This window comes from Dromiciops gliroides, chromosome 1 (genome assembly GCF_019393635.1).
Source record: "Dromiciops gliroides isolate mDroGli1 chromosome 1, mDroGli1.pri, whole genome shotgun sequence".
NCBI classification, from domain to species: Eukaryota; Metazoa; Chordata; class Mammalia; order Microbiotheria; family Microbiotheriidae; genus Dromiciops; species Dromiciops gliroides.
Genome location: NC_057861.1, coordinates 303,808,691 through 303,827,494, shown reverse-complemented (window position 1 = coordinate 303,827,494; position 18,804 = coordinate 303,808,691). Strand labels below are relative to the sequence as shown.

At 36.7% G+C, this 18,804-nt stretch overlaps 1 protein-coding gene across 2 annotated transcripts in view; it reads left to right on the top strand.

Moving 5' to 3' along the window:
- Positions 1–18,804, top strand: part of MALT1 (MALT1 paracaspase) — an 88,606-nt gene that overhangs the window by 48,913 nt on the left and 20,889 nt on the right. For both annotated transcript variants that reach the window (XM_043976138.1, XM_043976137.1), the window contains one exon: positions 5,274–5,477. In XM_043976138.1, the coding sequence (XP_043832073.1) occupies positions 5,274–5,477 (204 nt within the window). The remainder of the gene's footprint in view (positions 1–5,273; positions 5,478–18,804) is intronic.

The following is an 18,804-nucleotide window of genomic DNA, read 5'->3' as shown; positions in this document are numbered from 1 at the left end:
AGGTATTTGTGATGACAGATTAGCTTTATATTAGCTGCATATCATACTTTGAACAAAAAATATTTATTACCCACTTGTTTCTTCTTGTGTGGATCATTAGGCTGAACTAGCATGGGTAATGGTGGATCTCATTTAGAAGGCTATGCAGGACATAATGCAATGAACTAAAAAAAACTTTTAAAAAGGAACATGTCATAGTAATAAAGATATTTAAAGCATTTCAACTTAGCAGCTGCTTTTATTATAGTAAAGATAATTATGACCAACAGTTGGTTCATTTTGTATTTAATGTTTTATTTGTGGTCTAATTTAGGATACTAATAAAATATTTTTATCTATGTCATCTTTGTAGCATTGAGGCAAATTTTTGGCATACCTAACATAGTTTTAGCTTCAATACCACTCCTCTTGAGATTTATAAACATGACTAGTGTATCTCAGTGACACTTCTGTCTAGCACTGACCAACCCCTGCTATATACTTGATTTCTTAAATGCAGAATTCTACTAGCACCTTTAAAACTGTGTAACATTTTGTAATGATAGAACAAATTTGCTGCTAGAGAAAAAAATTAGGTTGTCTAGCTATAGCCCAAATGAAGTAAAGCAAAATGCTATTAGAATGTTGTTATTAAGGGACAAGATTATAGACTTTCAGGCAGCTAGACGGTGCAGTGGATAAAGCACCGGCCTTGGATTCAGGAGGACCTGAGTTCAAATCCGGCCTCAGACACTTGACACTTACTAGCTGTGTGACCCTGGGCAAGTCACTTAACCCCCATTGCCCCACAAAAACAAACAAACAATAAAAAGATTATAGACTTTCCATATAATAGTGAGAGAAATACATTACATATGTCTAAGGATACAGATGTTCAGCTAGGTCGAACAGTGGGTAGAACAGCAGGCCTGGACTTAAGAAGACCTGAGTTCAAATGTGGCCTCAGACACTTATGAGCTGTGGGACCCTGGGCAAGTTACTTAACCCTCATTATCCTGGCCCCCCCCCCAAAAGAAGTTTATGCAGGACTTTCCATTCAATTAAATAGACATTTATCAAGTACTTACTGTATGAAGAGTGATAGGAACACTAGTAGATAAAAAGATCTTAAACTTTATGAAGCTAGTAAGAAGCTAGAATACATATACAGTTTATTGTAAAATATATTTAGAGAGGAACAGCAAGTAGGAGGCCCCTGTATCTGTACTTTTTAGTGATTGTGTTAAAAGACTCAAGAGGTAGAAAGGGACCAGGTTGTGAAGAGTTTTAAATGCCAGAAAAAGTTATTTGATCTCAGAGGTGATAAGGAGGCACTGGACTTCATTGAGTTGAGGGAAGGAAAAGAGGATGCACATCATCAGACATGATCTTTAGGAAAATCCCTTCAGCAACTGTGTGGAGAATGAATTGGAATAGAGAGACCCACGAGGCAGAGAATCCCATTAGAAGGCTATGGCAGGGGGGCAGGTAGGTGGCGCAGTGGATAAAGCACTGGCCTTGGATTCAGGAGGACCTGAGTTCAAATCCAGCCTCAGACACTTGACACTTACTAGCTGTGTGACCCTGGGTAAGTCACTTAACCCTCATTGCCCCACCAAAAAAAAAAAAAGGTTATGGCAATAATCAAGGCAAGAGGTGATGAAAGGCCTGAATTAGGAGGTGACTGGTAGAGAAATGGGTCTATGTGGTAAGCATATTATAGAGAAAGAAATTACAAGATTTAACAAATGATTGGATGTGTGGGGTAAGCAAGTGAATGTAGTTGAAGACGACACAGGTTATGAACTTTGGTAGCTGGAAGGATGATGGTGCCTTTGACTATTCTGGGAAGTTCAGAAGAGGAGTGTGATTGGGAGAAAAGAAAGAGTCCTGTTTTGGACATGATATATTTGGAGTGATTTTGGGACATCTAGTTCAAAATGTCTAGTAGGCATTTGATGATATGGAACTGAAGCCAAGGAGAGAGACTATGCCTCAATAAATACACCTGAGAATCATCTGTATAGAGATGATAGTTGAACTATGAGAACTAATAAGATTACCACGTGAGAGATTATCTTAGAAAAGAGAAGAGAGCCTAGGACAGAGCTTTGGGGGACACTCACATTTGGTGGGTATGCATGGATATTTTGAAATTGGGTAAATGGTGGTAGCACTGGCAAAAATAGTGGAGTGAAAAGGAGTAGTTATTTGGGGAAAAGATGATAGATTCAACTTTGGATGTGTTGCATTTGATGTGATTGCAAGAGAGCCAAAAAATCCAAAGCCTTGTAAGTAGTTAAGGATGTGGAACAACTAAGTGGCACAGTGGATAGACTGTCTGGCCTGAAGTAAGGAAGATGAATCTTCCTTCCTAAGTTTGAATTTGGCCTCACATATTCACTAGCTATGTGACCCTAGACAAGCCACTTAACCCTGTTGGCCTCAGTTCCTCATCTGTAAAATAAGCTGGAGAAGGAAATGACAAACTACTCTGGTATCTTTGCCAAGAAAACTCCAAATGGGATCCCAAAGAGTCTGAAATGACTGAACAACAAAAAGATATTGTACTGGAGCTTAGGGGAATGCTCAAGGCTCGAGAAAGAGATTTGGGAGGCATCTACATAGAATAATTGAAATTGTGGGAATTAGTGATTTTGCTTGGAAAGAGGGAAAGCCAAGGACATAATCTTAGGGTACATTCGCCCAAACAGATTGGGAAAAAGAGGAGTCAGTAAAGGAAGTAGTTAGGTAAGAGATCTAGAAGAGTGGTATTTTAGAAGCCATAGAATGAGATATTGTATGATAATTTTTCTGTGGCATTGTAGATGAGGTTCCTATTCAGGTATGAGTTAGACTAGATCAGGGGTTCTTAAATTTTGTGTATCATGAACCTTTTTGGCAGCTGGATGAAGCATTTGGACCTCATCTCAGAATGTTTTTCAATAACTGTAGGAAATAGTAGATTTCAATTAGAGATGTGAAAATAAAGATGAATTTTTTCCCATCCAAATTTTAAGACCCCCCCAAAAAAAATCTGACCAGAGATACCGGGTGTTTTTTTTTTAAGAAAAAGAAGAGTGGCAACTAGCTGGCACAATGGAACACCAGCCCTGGAGTCAGGACTGGTGGCCTCAGACACCTATTAGCTGTGTGACCCATGGGCAAATCATTTAACCATGATTTCAGAAGGAAGGAAGGAAGGAAGAAAGAAGGAAGTGTTTCACAAATGTCCTTGATTCTGTCCTTTTCTATTAATAAAACTCCACAGTGCCTGAATGGGACACCATCTTTTTTGAGATATAGAGGAGAGGAATAAAGTACTCGGGTTTTGGGGCAGAGGGAATAGGAGGTAACAAAGTCTCCCTCTCTTACCCAAGCTAGAAGTGCAACAGCCACTCACTGGCCCAATCTCATTATTAAACAGCAGGACAACTTTGATTTGCTGTTTTCCTGACTTGGCAGTTCACTCTTCCTTAGGTAATCTTGTGGTCCTCTGCTCCTGAAGGTCCAACTCTTCATGACTCCATTTGGGGTTTTCTTGGCAAAGATACCAGAGTGGTTTGCTATTTCCTTCTCCAGTTCATTTTACAGATGTGAAACTGAGGCACACAAAGTTAAATGACTTGCCCAAGATCACATAGCTAGTAATTATCCAAGGCCAGATATGAACTCATAAAGATGAGTTTTCCTGACTCTAGGCCCAGCTGTACCACCCAGCAACCCAAAGTCTAAGAATATCACATGGCAAAAGGTTTGAGGCCTTTTAAATGCAAAATAGTTTTCTTCTGCCTAACTTTATATGTAGGTATTAGGATTTGTTTGGGTTTTTTGCTTTTTAAAATTTTTCCACAATTTCTTTGACATTAGACTTTCAGTGTTAGGAAAGAGAAGAAAAAAATTTGGATTTTCTGTAAAATTAGTCATCTTGACTATTGAGAGCATCTGAATATGTCTTTCAAATTAGAAATCAATCAATATTTTGATCAACTCATGTTTATTTTTAAAGACACTGGCAGTTTTGTAAGTGTGCCATTCATTATTATAAACTACTTAGCAACACTCTATGACAGGGATCAGCAAGTCCTGGCAGTTGTACTGGAAGGTGGCATGTCAGGTTATCAGCCCAGTAGTATGGCACATCAGCTCCTTGTTGCCACTTAACCTGCCAGTACCCATGCTATTAATATTTTACCTCCACTGTGTTTCATTAATCTCTACTACCGTTCTTGTTTTTCCCATATCTATTTCAGTCACTTGCCCTTGTGCCTCTTTCCCTCCCCTGGACAACACAGGTATATTCAGAGTGATTATTTTAATTTTTAACCATATTTATCATCATGATATATGGCCCAGTACTCTCCTAATTCTTCTACTCTGTATCTCCTTGGCCTAGCACAACAACTAAAGCAGATTGTGTCTTCTTTCTGGCATGGATAGGAACTTTTGTCCCTTAAAGACAGATATATTGACATATAGAGATTTACTCAGAGATAAATTATACATCTTCACAGTTTATGTATTAGTGGCCATTCAAGCACACCAGAACCAGGCCCTGTACTCAACTCTGATATAGCAAATTAAGGGAGTGGTTAAGGAAAACAGTTGAGGAAGTGCTAAGTACAATAGGTGATTAGTGTTTGAGGACACATTTAAAAAAGAATTATATTAAGTCCTGAGTAAAAATGGAAGAAAAAGGTTTGGCAGCATCTTCTGTTCTTTCCTAACCTCATTTAGTACTTCTCTTTACTTCCTTTACCCATTCCCTCTCAGTTCTGCTTTTATATTTTTTTTGGCCTGTCATTCTTACCATTTCCTTTATTCAGACTCTCATAACTTTCCATCCTCCCTAATTCATTGACACATTTCCTGTAAATCAAATAACTATTTTGTAAAAATTAAAATTACATGTACTTCTAATTACTTAGGCTACATTTGAAAGTCTTAGCATTCTTTTTTTTTTTTTGGTCCTTATTCAGTAAACAGTTGGTTTAACATGAAAGGAAATACCTATATTTCAGTGTTAGACTCTCTTAAAACCTTTATGACCTGGTTCTCAGAAGTATATCTTTTAATTCCAGGGTTTTTTTTAAATCTTGATAATGCATATGCATTTTCTTCTATGTAAAATAATAAAAAACATTGTGTTCTAAAAATAATATAGAACGAAATCTTATTATTTAAATATTTGTTATAATTCATTTAATGAAATTTCTGAATCTGGTATCTTCACATATTATAAAGAGGGGGGAAACCCTTAAATTTTAAAACTAATCTATGGTTTTTTCTTACAGCAAAAGACAAAGTAGCCCTTTTGATTGGGAATATGAATTATTGGAATCACCCTAAGCTCAAGGCTCCCTTGGTAGATGTATATGAATTGACCAATTTGTTAAGACAACTAGATTTCAAGGTGGTTTCATTATTGGATCTTACTGAGTATGAGATGCGCAATGCTGTGGATGAATTTTTATTACTTCTGGACCAAGGAGTATATGGTAAGTTTTTTGTGGCATTCTCTGGGTTTTCACAATACCCACAAATCATTCAAACTATCTAATATCCACTAATTACCAAATGGTATACATTTTGTTTGAAATCTTTTGTAATACCTAGTAATATTTATAGTATGTATGTTGGATAAATAGAAGTTCAAATAAAATTGCACAATAGCTAATTATATTAGAAGTTTAAAAAAACTGTACTTTTCATTTGAACTCCAAAGTCCTTAAACATATTCTTATTTTTGACTGGACACCAATACCAAACAGTTACTACTACTATTTTTAATTCCTTAATGAACACATTCCTAGTTAATATACTATTTTTTAAATGAAAAAGAAAAAAAGAATTCTGCTTTACTTATAATTATTTCTCATCATAAATATATTGTTTATTGTTCTTTTATTTTCAGATATAAAACCTAAACTTAGCATAATTATTATAGAGGATGCAGATTCACAAATAGTTGTAGGATTTTTCTTTTTCTATTGCTTTTTCTGTAGAAATCAGGTTTCTACTTAATACAAAAAGTATGGAGGGGTAGAAAGTGCACTAGATGTAGAGTAAGGCCTTGGAAATAAATCCTGGCACTGCTACTCAGTCAGTACCAGGGGCAGCTAGATGGTAGAGTGGATAGAGCACCATGCCTGAAGTCAGGAAGATCAAACTAAGCCTTAGCTGTGTGGCCCTGGGCATGTCACTTATCCCCCATTACCCTCAGATTCTCATCTGCAAAATGGGGTCATACTAGAGAAATAATGGTAAACCACTTCAATATCTTTGCCAAGAAAACCTTGTGGACAAGTCCATGGGAATATGTGGAATCAGATACAACTGAACAACTGAACAGTTGCTACTCAAATCTGTGTGACCTTAGACAAGTCTCTTGGCTTCTTTGGGCCTGCTTTCTCATCTGTAGAAATGAAAATATTGGACTAGATGAATAATAATATTCCTTCCAGCTTTAAAATCCTGTGCTCCTAAGTAGAGTTATGAAATGAGTTGCCAACGTCCAGGTCACCTGACCACCAAAATAGAGGATAAGACATTTTCTCTGATCCTCACAGTCTCTCAGAACTCTCTGTGATAGGAATCATGCACAAAAGATAAAGCAATTTCTCCACAGTTTAAGACATGAAGAATCCTAATGAGGTAACAACCTAATGAACTAACAACAGAGGTTAATTTCTAACCTCTAACATACTTATTCAGCACCCATTACCCCACTGACCATCAAGCTCTCATGACTGCATCAGTCAACCTGCAAGTTTGCAACAGAACAGCTGTTACCTCCATCCTCCTCCCAGCTTCCCCCCTCCCAACCTCCCCAAGTAAGGGAAAACCAAAAGCCAGAAGTTTACTCTGACTGGGAGTACTCTGGTTGGGCCAATCCTTTTCTCCCGGAAGTCACTTGGGGCAGAGACTGAAGCAGGTAAAATGTGAATGAATTGTCCAGCATAAGAGAAGGTTGAGGATGCTTTGAGGTTTAGCCCCCAGGAAAAATGCAATCAAAGTGGAAAGAGTTAGAAAATAAGCAATAACGAATAATTTTTGTAAAAGGCTGAAATTATCAGAGATCTCAGGCAAGAAAATTCAGTTATAGACCTTGAATACAAACAGAAAAACTAACAGGGAAAATATTAATAAGAGAAGTAATAACAGTCTGAAAACCTGAGACTAACTATGAATGAAAAAGACACTCATTTGATAAAAAAGAGGTACATGAACCATTCCTACAAAGAAATTAGTAGTGAGAAGAAATTGCTAGAAAAGACCAAAGAAAGGTAGGTATGTCTCTAGAAAATTAATTTGAAGATTATTTTTGAGATTATATAAACACTATTTGTATAGATCAGAATTACCATAATTTAACCTGTGCCCTAAAAAAGAGAAATACAAGTACTTACTATATCCTATGCCAAAAGGGAAATAAATAAATGAATGAATGAAATTTAGCTCTCTCTTTCTAGGAATTTAGAATTGAATACAGGAGATAATAAAATTTACACAAGTAATGTTTTGATATTGTGATGGCTTTGGGATCTGAGCAAAGTGGGTACTCCTTCTAATGAAGATTACACTTTTCATCTTGTGTCAACCTTGTCCATGTCTTCCTGTCATGTCCATGTCTTCCATTTCTGCAAGGAGAGCACTTGACTTTGTGTCACTATGGTTATCCCTTCTGAAACTATGACTGATATACCTCATGTAGTATTCATACATTTCTTTGATAATTTCTTTCATACTGCTTCTCCTGAACAATTTGTCATCAGTAATATTCTGCAGCCTGGTGCTCACCATGTACTTTTCCTTTATCCTTTGGGTTATCTACCATTTTAATTCTTTGAAAATGGTCCTGTCAGTCTGAATATGGATCAAAACATATTTTTTCAATACTTTCTTTATTTTTATTGTTTTTTTCTTTTGCAACGTAACTAATATGGAGAGATGTTTTGCATGACTGTATGTGTATAATCTCTAACTGCTTGCTGTCTCAGAGAGAGGGAAGGGGAGGGAGGGGGAAAGAATTTGGAACTTGAAATTCTAAAAAACAAAAGTTAAAAATTGTTTTTACATATAATTTGGAAAAATCTATAAAATTTTTTGCATTAAAAAAGGAAAATGATCCTGTCTCATGCTTTGAAGTATAAAGCATCACTGGAAAAATGTTGGTAATGAAAAATATGAGTATTGGTTTTGAGGAGGAGCTTAGGATCATTAGCAGCACTGTGTGGTTTCCCAATTATAATTTAGCTCATTCTCCTCATAGTCAACTCTGGGTGCACTTCATTGTCCGTCTGCTGTTTCTGTCCAAGATACATGTGCTGATATTTGAACTCAAGGGACTATCTACTTGCGTATTAATAGACCATATTCATGCTATCTCCAAATAAGAACATCAGTAAGATTTCATTTATAGGGAATTGTAATATAGTTTATGTAAAGTACTTTTAAAAAATACTGATTGAAAGTCCAAATTTGTTGCTTGCTTCTTTTTTAAAAAAAACACACCTGTTTTGTTTTCTTTCTTTCTTTCTTGGGGGGGTGGGGTCGGGGTAGGGAGGAGGGAATCAGGCCTAAGTAACTTACCCAGAGTCACAAACCTAGTAAGTGTCAAGTGTCTGAGGCTGGATTTGATTTCAGATCATCCTGACTCCAGGATAGTATGCCACCTACCTGCCCCTAACAAACCTATTTTCATTGTCATAAGTAATATATCTAATAATCCCAGCATCTCTCTGATATGGGGTGATGTAGTCTGAACTTATTGGATGAAAAATTGGACAAGAGAACCTTTAAGGTCTCTTTTTAGTCTTTTCTAAAGAAAAATATCTAAAAATTGTAAATCTGCAAGGGGATTTTGTTTCATTTTCCAAACAAGTCATTTGACCTCTAATTTCATATAAAAGACTAGTCAATCTAATATAGTAAGATACCTGTTTACTATAACGTAATGAAAGTTACTTGACAAATAGAATTTGCTAATTGTAAAAATGAAAATTATTTACTTTTTTATCTTTGAATTTTATTAGTTATATTTTTGCATATCAGTAAAAATCTAAGTATTTCCATTCCTTAATTTCATTCTAAGATTACTATTATCTCCCCAAATTGAAAAGTATGTGCAACTTTTAAAAATTAATCTTAATTTTATCTCCTAATTTCTCAGACCAATAGCAATTTTATGCTCATTCATGTTGGTCCTCTAACAGGTAAAATTTATATAAAGTTATAACCCTATCTCCTTCTTAAAAAAATATTGCTTTTGGAATAAATAAATGTTGCCCTCATATTATCTTACATAGATGTGTTCATATGTAGAGTGTGTAAAAATATTCATCTCCCATAGTCATATGTGGGTCCTCCAAAGTTCTTATGTTTTTCATGGTACTTTTTCACATGATACAAAGAAGCTATTTTATGTAACTTTGTTGTATGGAAAATTGTTCACAAATGAAATAGGTTTTACCAATAGATTTCTTGATAAACCTAGCAAATTTTGTTTTGTTTTGTTTTCTTTTTATTAAAGTGGTCATTATTTACCCTTTAATAGTAAAACTCCATAACCAAATTGTTCACTGTGGAAAAAATCCTGTACACTATGAAGAGAGAAAAGTGGCACCATCTGCTGGCTAGAGCAGAAACTTGTGTCATAGTTGACAACATGTTTTTCTGATTCTAAATGTATTTTCTTAGAGGCTACAAATCTTAATTGCTACCTCCCAGGCTCCTTCTTTGGGAAATCAGAAGGTAATGTGCAAGTGTGATTAGAGCCTCTTATTTTGTTATAAGAATCAAAAATTCTGCTTCTATAACTGTTTGGCTGTGCAAGAGAGATACAGGATGATAGCTTGAAAGGAGAACTAGGTCAAGTGAAGTTTTTTAAGGACCAGGGGTATTTTACAGCAAATAAAGAGAAATTGAAGATTAGAGAAAAGTGGAATGATCGAAAGGGCAGACTTTTGGAGGAGACAAGCTCAAAGATTCCAGTAGACTGATTGGTCCTGGCAAGAACTGCCAATCATATGTCAGAGTGAATGGGGAAGAGAACGGGGATGGTGTAGAGTACCCCTGAAATGCAGAAAAGGGGAGAGGCTCAAAATAGGTACTCTCTATTGAGGGAAAGAGACAGGGTCTTCTGCTAAGAGAGAAAGTGAAGGGGTCTGGTGTGGCATAGGTGACTTGAGAAACAAACATTTAGAATAGTTGCTGTGAAAAATGGGATAGAAAATCAATCAAGGGAAAATAGAAGGCATGCTGTGCTTCAGTTAGGGCCTAGTTGAGATTAAGTAATATAAATTTTTAGTGGATCTAACCATCAGAATTGGTAACTTGGGGCAGCTAGGTGGTACAGTGGATAGAGCACTGGCCCTGGATTCAGGAGGACCTGAGTTCAAATTCAGCCTCAGACACTTGACACTAGCTGTGTAACCGGTAACTTCCTCTAGCAGTGTTCAACAGAATGCAATGAAGAGTAGAGGATTGAGGTGATCCAGAGTTAAGATTTACTAAGGCCTAAGGAATCAAGAGTAAAGGACAGTGTATAGTTCAGTTGGTTAAATAATAAGCTCAAGGGCAAAAAGGGAGAAAAAGTAGGGTAAAATGGAGATGGAGTGGGGGATGGTGGGGAATAGATGAAGGTCATGGTGAGAGTGCAGAATAAATTTAGAAGGGGTACAGTAGAGATTGAGATAGATACTCCCTTAACTGATATAGATTGCAAGGTATCCCTGATTTCTGTGTAATTCCTATCCTTCTATTTCTATAAATCCACCATAATAAATCTCTTCAAATCGCTAAAAGGCTTCCTCCAGTTTAAAAATATATTTTATGGGGGCAACTAGGTGGTACAGTGGATAAAGCACTGGCCCTGGATTCAGGAGTACCTGAATTCAAATCCGGCCTCAGATACTTAACACTTACTAGCTATGTGACCCTGGGCAAGTCACTTAACCCCAGTTACCTTACCAAAAGAAAGAAAGAAAGAAAGAAAGAAAGAAAGAAATCATATATATATATATATATATATATATATATATATATATATATATTATGGTACCCATGTAATATTCAGGCTTGCCATCTTTTTTTTCATACTCATTTATCTGGTTGACCTACCTCCTTTTCAGGCCATTTATGTTCTTGATGGTAATGACAACTTTCTGTTATGGTACTTTAAAGTTCCCAAAGTGGGCAGCTAGGTGGCGTGGTGGATAAAGCACTGGCCCTGGATTCAGGAGTTCCTGAGTTAAAATCCGGCCTCAGCCTTGACACTTACTAGCTGTGTGACCCTGGGCAAGTCACTTAACCCCCATTGCCTGCAAAAAAAAAAAGGGGGGGGGGAATAAATAAAGTTCCCAAAACATGCTTCTTGCAAAAAGCCTTATGAAGTAGTGCAAGAATTATTAATAATTCGTTTTACCTAATAGAATTCATTGTTTGTAATACACTGGAGACCATGAAACCAGAGTTGATAAAACAATAAAAATGAAAAATCATGAAGACAAAGGACATGCCCCCCTCATTAGTGGAATCTTTTAATGGACTGGTTTTTTAATAGACTGAAGATATATTTAGCTTTATAAAACTTGTAGGATATATTCTAGTTTTAATTTCAACCTAGAGTTGTTTTTATACTGTCCTAAAAAGACTTAGATGAATTTTTTTGTGATAGCTCAAAGAAATTTTTTGAAAAGAAAGAAAGGGGCAGCTAGGTGGTGCAGTGGATAGAGCACCAGCCCTGGATTCAGGAGGATCTGAGTTCAAATCCAGCTTCAGACACTTAACACTTACCAGCTATGTGACCCTGGGCAAGTCACTTAACCCCAATTGCCTCACCAGAAAACAAAAAAGAAAGAAAAAAATAGAAAAAAAAGAAAAATTTTGTAATGTAAATTTAACATTTGGGTAATAATCTATTATGTTCACCTTTCCAATAATTCAACACTGAAACTGTATTTCATAATCAGTACATATTTGGTCAGAGCCAAGGGTCATGGAGCCAAAGATTTTGTGTAATCCTAAAATACAAATATAACTCTTAATAGTGCTTCTCTTGCCCCAACCCAGAAATTATATGTTAAATATTTGAGGTACATGGCACTGTTTGAGGTGCTATTTCAGTTCTATTGCAAGTTATGACTTTGTTCACATTGATCTGTAAAATAACTATATAAAAATATGCAGGCACTTTTCTTTAAAAGAATATAAATAGGGGCAGCTAGGTGGCGCAGTGGATAAAGCACCCACCCTGGATTCCGGAGGACCTGAGTTCAAAGACACTTGACACTAGCTGTGTGACCATGGGCAAGTCATTTAACCCTCACTGCCCTGCAAAAAAAAAAAAAAACAACAACAACACAAAAAACAAACAAACAAAAAGAATATAAACAGACTCTGCACAGCCTCATTGGTTTTTTTAAATTTCTTAGAGGTTATTGGTAAATCTAATAAAGCAGTATTTTACACACAAAAAAAATTGTAAAACCAGGAAAATTTTATATTTTCTCTTTTTTCCATAGACATTCTGCATAATGATAAAATTTAGAAGCACATAAATGTTGCTGTCACTTTTCAAATCATTTGTAACTTATTAGTCTTAATGGGCACAGTTTCAGATTTTAAGGGAACAGCTGTTAAACCTATTGGGGCCTTATTTCACATTTTTATAATACTTACCATTTTATTGTGCAATAACATTTGGCTGCCAGGAAAGTGACATTTCAAAGCTTGTTTGTTAGGAGTGTTAGAGATAAACAGCAATTATTAATGTACCCTTTTTATTGTGAGTTTGATAAATAAAAAGTAGATAAAAATTTTTTGATGGGGAAAGCACTTTTCTCAGTTTTAAAAATATAAGAAAGGCATCTGAAAATGCTTTTGAAATCTGTAACTCATATGAATATTGATTTACTGAAGTATTTAATACAGATTACTGTTATACCCAAATTAATTATACAAAGTAAATTTTAGGGTTTGTTAAGGGCTAAAATTCTAGCTAGACTGTCTAAAATATCTAATGAGTGGTCGCCAATAAATTATAAGCTTTAGCAAGAGTTAGACTTTTAAGCATTTATTAAGGAGAATAAGAATTTGGTAAAGAGAGAGAAAGGCCTAGATTCCTATCTATTAAAGGGAGAGCACATTTCTAGCTCCGCTCTCCACCAGAGTCCTCAGGAAAGAGAGTGAGACCGCCAGTCTCTTCCTTCCTCCTCCCACTAGCCCGTGTCACTTCCTGACGCCAAAGAAAAGACTCCTAGTCTTGCCCTCAAAGACCTTCGCTTCATGGGCGGAACTCTTCTACAGTAAGTCTGCAGCAGGGGGCGTCATTCCAATCATTACAGGTTAAAAAGTATTCTTTGTTGTGGGACATGGTAAGTGCTTTTGTAAGGATATTTGTAAGATGAGCCTTGGGAGAAATCACCCATTGTTCTTAAGATAACAAGAAAAAAACTGTTTAATGCAAATATTTCTTCCATGGTTCAAGCAACTGGGATTTCATAGGTGTGAGCATAGCCTCCACTGACCTAGATTGGTAGATAGTCTTTAAGAGTCATTGTAACTGAAAATATCACCTTGTGGCTAATGAGCATATTTGAAATTAGCCAGTCCGTGGTGAGGTGACAGACATGTAGTCAGTCTTTCTCCAGGCCAATGCTCAGAATCTTTCTGCCTTGATGAAAGCTGCCAGAGCTTGAACTTCACTGACATAACCTTAAGAATCTTGGAGTCACCTTCACATTACACTGAGTAATTAAAAAAGGAATTCAGTGGAGGTCAGTGATAGACATGACCCTTGAAAATTGGTTTTTCTTCTCAATCCAGATTAATCAGTTAAGAAGCATTTGTTAAATGCTTGTTACAGGCCTGGCACTTTCTTAAGTACTGGAGATAAAAAGGCAAAAGTGAATAGTCCCTACCCTCAGGAAGCTTATATGTTATATTACAGTATCACTCCCTTGGGAATCAAGCTGATCTGTTATACAGTATCTTCGTTGTTGTTGTTTGTGTTGTTGTTTTTTGTCCTACATTCTAGAAGAGGACCATGACATTGGGAGGTGTATGCCTTCTCTACAATGCTATACCTTTATCTAATTAAGGAATGATGTGGATAGAAGTTGTAGAAGGTTCCAGCAGGATAGAAAAATTTCAACTATGGGCAAAGTGGTAGACTACTCGTCTGTCATCCAAGGACCAACATAAATAAATAAGTTCAAAGAGGCTCTGTCTATCATCAGGTTGGCTACAGAATGATGATTCTTTTGTTCACAGAAACTTTCAGAGACTTTTAACTGAGTCAGAAAAGACTTATGAACTGTGCTGGTGGAAAGAGTGAGTATCCACACTGAGGAAAGTACAAATCCTTGAATACTTGAGAGAGGTTTGAACTTTACTCAGAGGTAATAGAGAGAGCCACAGACATTTTAAGAGAAATAACATGACAAAGTCTGCACGAGGAAGATTATATTGCCAGTGGGACAAAGGATGAGTTGGAGAGAACAGTGAGGAGAGGTGGGAGGTCAGAGCAGTGGTCTAGGTTATTGAGTGGAAATGAAGACCTGTAACAGGTGTGGCAGTAACAATTGAGAGAAGTGTATGAAAGAAAAGCTGTGTGAGCAAAATCAACAAAACTAAGGCAACTTTATAATAAACACTAGTTGATAACAATTTCAAAATCACATTAGGATTGAAAAGAAGATCTTAAAGATCCCCTAGCCCAGCTTCCCAGCAATGAGAAGCAGCATTGTACAGAGGAAAGAGTAAGGAATTTGAGTCTGAGAACCTAGATTTTATTCCTGATTGTTCCATTTTAGTTCTTGTGTGACTTTGGACAAGTCACCTATTTTGTTTGGACCAAAGTTTTTTCATCTACATATTAAAAAAAAGTCAGATGAGATGGCTTCCACTATGATCCTAATGTGGGAATCTCCTCTATTACATATCTAGCCTTTGGTTGAACTCTTCCAGCAAAAGGAAATTAAGAACCTCAAAGGGCAGAACAATCCTTTTTTTTTTTTTTTAGTTCTCAACTTTTGTTTATACATGCTTTACAATTTCAGATTTTTCTCCCTCCCTCCCCTCCCTCCCCCCTCCCCTAGACAGCAGGTAATCTGATATAGGTTATATCTATATATCTCTATACATATACATATAGATATATATATATACACATAATAACATTAATCCTATTTCTGCATTAATCCTGTTACAAGAGAAAGAATCAGAGCAGTGATGCAAAACCTCAAAATAGAAAAAAAAACAACAACAGCACCCAAAACAAAAGAAATAATATGGTTCAATCAGCATCTATACTCCACAGTTCTTTCTTTCTTTTTTTTTTCTTGGATTTGGAGATCCTCTTCTATCATGAGTTCCCTGGAACTCTTCTGTACCATTGCATTGGTGAGAAGAATATAGTCCATCACAGTAGGTCAACACTCAATGTTGATGATACTGTGTACAATGTTCTTCTGGTTCTGCTCATCTCACTCATCATCAGCTCACGTAAGACCCTCCAGGTTTCTCTGAACTCTTCCTGCTCATCATTTCTTACAGCACAATAGTATTCCATTGTATTCATATACCACAACTTGTCCAGCCATTCCCCAATTGATGGGCACCCCCTCAACTTCCAATTCCTTGCTACCACGTAAAGAGCAGCTATAAATATTTTTGTACATGTGGGTCCCTTTCCCCCTTCCATGATTTCTTTGGGCAAAAGACCTAAAAGTGGGATTGCTGGGTCAAAGGGTATGCACAGCTTTATTGCCCTTTGGGCATAATTCCAAATTGCTCTCCAGAATGGTTGGATCAGCTCACAGCTCCACCAACAATGCATTAGTAGAACAATCCATTTTTAACCAATTCTTATTTAAATAGTGGTTGGGAAGTGAACAGCTTGTTAAGAACATAGTATCTAAAAATGTTGTTTGGCTTTCTGGACCATGGCTTAAATTTTGGGAATTACCAGGCTTTTAACTAGGAATTGAGTACAGTTAAGCAGGGCTAGAAACAGTGTGTTTGCCTGGAGTCTTATAAATCTAATCAAAAGGACTTTAAGCCGAAAAGGATACTGGAGGGAGAAAATTGTTCACACATATCCACTAAACCAGACTCAGCAGAGAATAGTTACAGTGTACAAACAAGAAAAGAAGTAGAGATGTCCAGAAATCCATGGGAGACAGTCCAAGAAAGGAGCCAGCAGTAAAAATCCATGGCCTCAGGGCAGCTAGGTGGAGCAGTGGATAAAGCACTGGCCCTGGATATAGGAGGACCTGAGTTCAAATTCGGTCTCAAACACTTGACACTTACTAGCTGTGTGACCCTGGGCAAGTCACTTAACCCTCATTGCCCCCCCCCAAAAAAAAATCCATGGCCTCGGTTTTCTATATACAGATGGACAAAGTATAGATATTAAGCAAAGTGAACCTAATGCAAGGAGATGTCATAGGTATCCCTAAGACTTGGCAGAATAACATGTATGACTAGAATGTAGCTCTAGAATTATATATATATAAATGTATGTATGTATGTATATGTATGTGTGTATGTATGTATGTGTGTGTGTGTATATATATATATGTATATGTATTATTCAGAAGGAGCAAGGCAAGTAAAAGGCATAGGTTGTGCTAGATGGCCTTTCTGGTACCTTTCAAAGCATAGATTATTTTTCTGACCCCATAATCCTTACGTCCTTTTCATGTCTTTGTGGCAGATCTGTGATGTTTCCCAAATTTCTCATCTGTTTCTTCTTTTTGGACTGGTGGTCTTTATCATCCTCCATTGACAGAATCACTTCTATTTATTCCTACATCAATCTTCATCGAAATGATCCTCCACAAAAAAAAAAAAAGAAAGAAAGAAAGAAAGAAAAAAGAAATGATCCTCCACCACAATTCCTCCCTTTGGTTCCTGGATTTCCTAACATGTATTATACAGATGCTACCCTGCTCCCACTTTTTACTTGCCCTACTCCTTCTGAATACTATATGTCCTTCTAGAGGTATTTTCTAACATATACCCTAGATTTGTGGAGAACAAATTTCATTTGGTTGAGAGAAAGGCTAAGTAGGATCTTACAGCCTACAATTCTTCAGAAATCAGCACAGGAGGGCTTGAGAGTTCTCAATTATGAAATGCTAAAGACACAAAGAAAGAATTCTGATGGAAAGAAAAGGGGGTGTGCCCTAAAGAGATAGATGTGGATGTACAGTAATTCATCTGCGAACTTATATATTTAAAAACTTACATTTTCAAAACTATATATGTGGCAGAATAAGGGTTATGGTAAAGTTCTGTAAGAATAGTGTCAGGATCTCTAAACCTCAAAATTTGCTGCAGCTGGAATATAAATCTAAGGACAGCCCAAAAGTTGGGAGCTTTTTTTTATATTTATGGTACATTGGGAGAAAGATTAGGATCAAATAAGGGGTAAAACTGCTGTGTGAGGTGGAATGGGTGACCAAGAGAAGACTGAACTGCTCAACTCTTGTTTTGCTACTGTTTTTTTTTTCTATTTTAAAAAAAATTATCTTAGGACTGAAAAGAACAGAACAAAAACTATTAATGTTCAAGTTGATACCCGAGGCAAGTAAGGAAATACTGGGAGCTTGTGGCAGCTCATTACCAGCCTGAGTGAACATCCTAGGGTAATGAAAGAATTGACCCTTGTGATTGCTAGGCCATTGTCACTAATCTTTGAGTGGGTGAACTTTCATATAATTAGGAAAGGGTAAATCTTGTCCCAAGCTCCCCACAAAAAGTGAGAATAATGGAGCCTTTATACTATAGACCAATCAGCTGGACTTCAGTTCTTACAAAATTCTAGAACGTCCTATGATCTGGCAAAGGAAACAGTGATCAGAAAGAGCCAACATAGCTTCCTCTAAAATTAGTCAGGACAGACTAACTTCATTTTCTCTTCTGGCAGGGTTAGTAACCTAGGGGAAAATGCTATAGATGAGTTTACCTAAAGTTTAGCAAAGCATTTGACAGAACTTCTCAGGCTGATAAGGAGAGGTAGGTGAGATGACGGTGCTACAAGATGGATTTGTAACTGACAAAGTAGCCAAACCCAAAGAATTGTTATTAATGGCATATCCCAGGAGTCTCTGCTTGGTCTCATGCTGTTTAATGCTTTTTTCCATGACTTGGATAATGGTCCAGATGAGACACTTATCATATTGGCAGATTACACAATGACGGTAGGAACAGCAAACACCTTGGGTGATAGATCAAGATTCAAAAGGATCTTGGCAGTCTGGAATTTGGACTGGATATGATTGGTTGAAATTAAATAAGAATAAGTTTTATCATTTATCTTCAAAAAATCAATCTCATAACTACAAGATGAGGATGATTTAACCATATAGCAGTTTGTCAGGGAAAAGGGCTCTGATGTTTTAATGGTATACAAACTACATAAGTGGACGATGTGATATGGTAGCTGTGTTAGCTTGATAGGCCAGCCAATCAGTGCTTGGATTCAACTTATATGATGGCTGTAAATGATTACATGAGCATGACTTATAAGTCTAGAGAAATTTATCAAAGGATACACAGGATCGACAGCCCTCTGGTCCATTTCCATTAGCCTTGAAATGATTGCTCCCATCCAGTATAGCTGACCTCTGAGTTTCAGCTTCCTCCACTCAAAGTTGTACTTTGGGCTTTACTAATATCAATGTCCTTGGTAACAAACAGGGTATTCCCCCATTGCTCGGCTGGCTTGCTCTCTTTTGTTGTCCATCCCGTCATCTCACTGATAAAAGAAATATTTGAAAGGATAGCTTCAGCAACCTCAGTTTAGTTGTTGCAGTG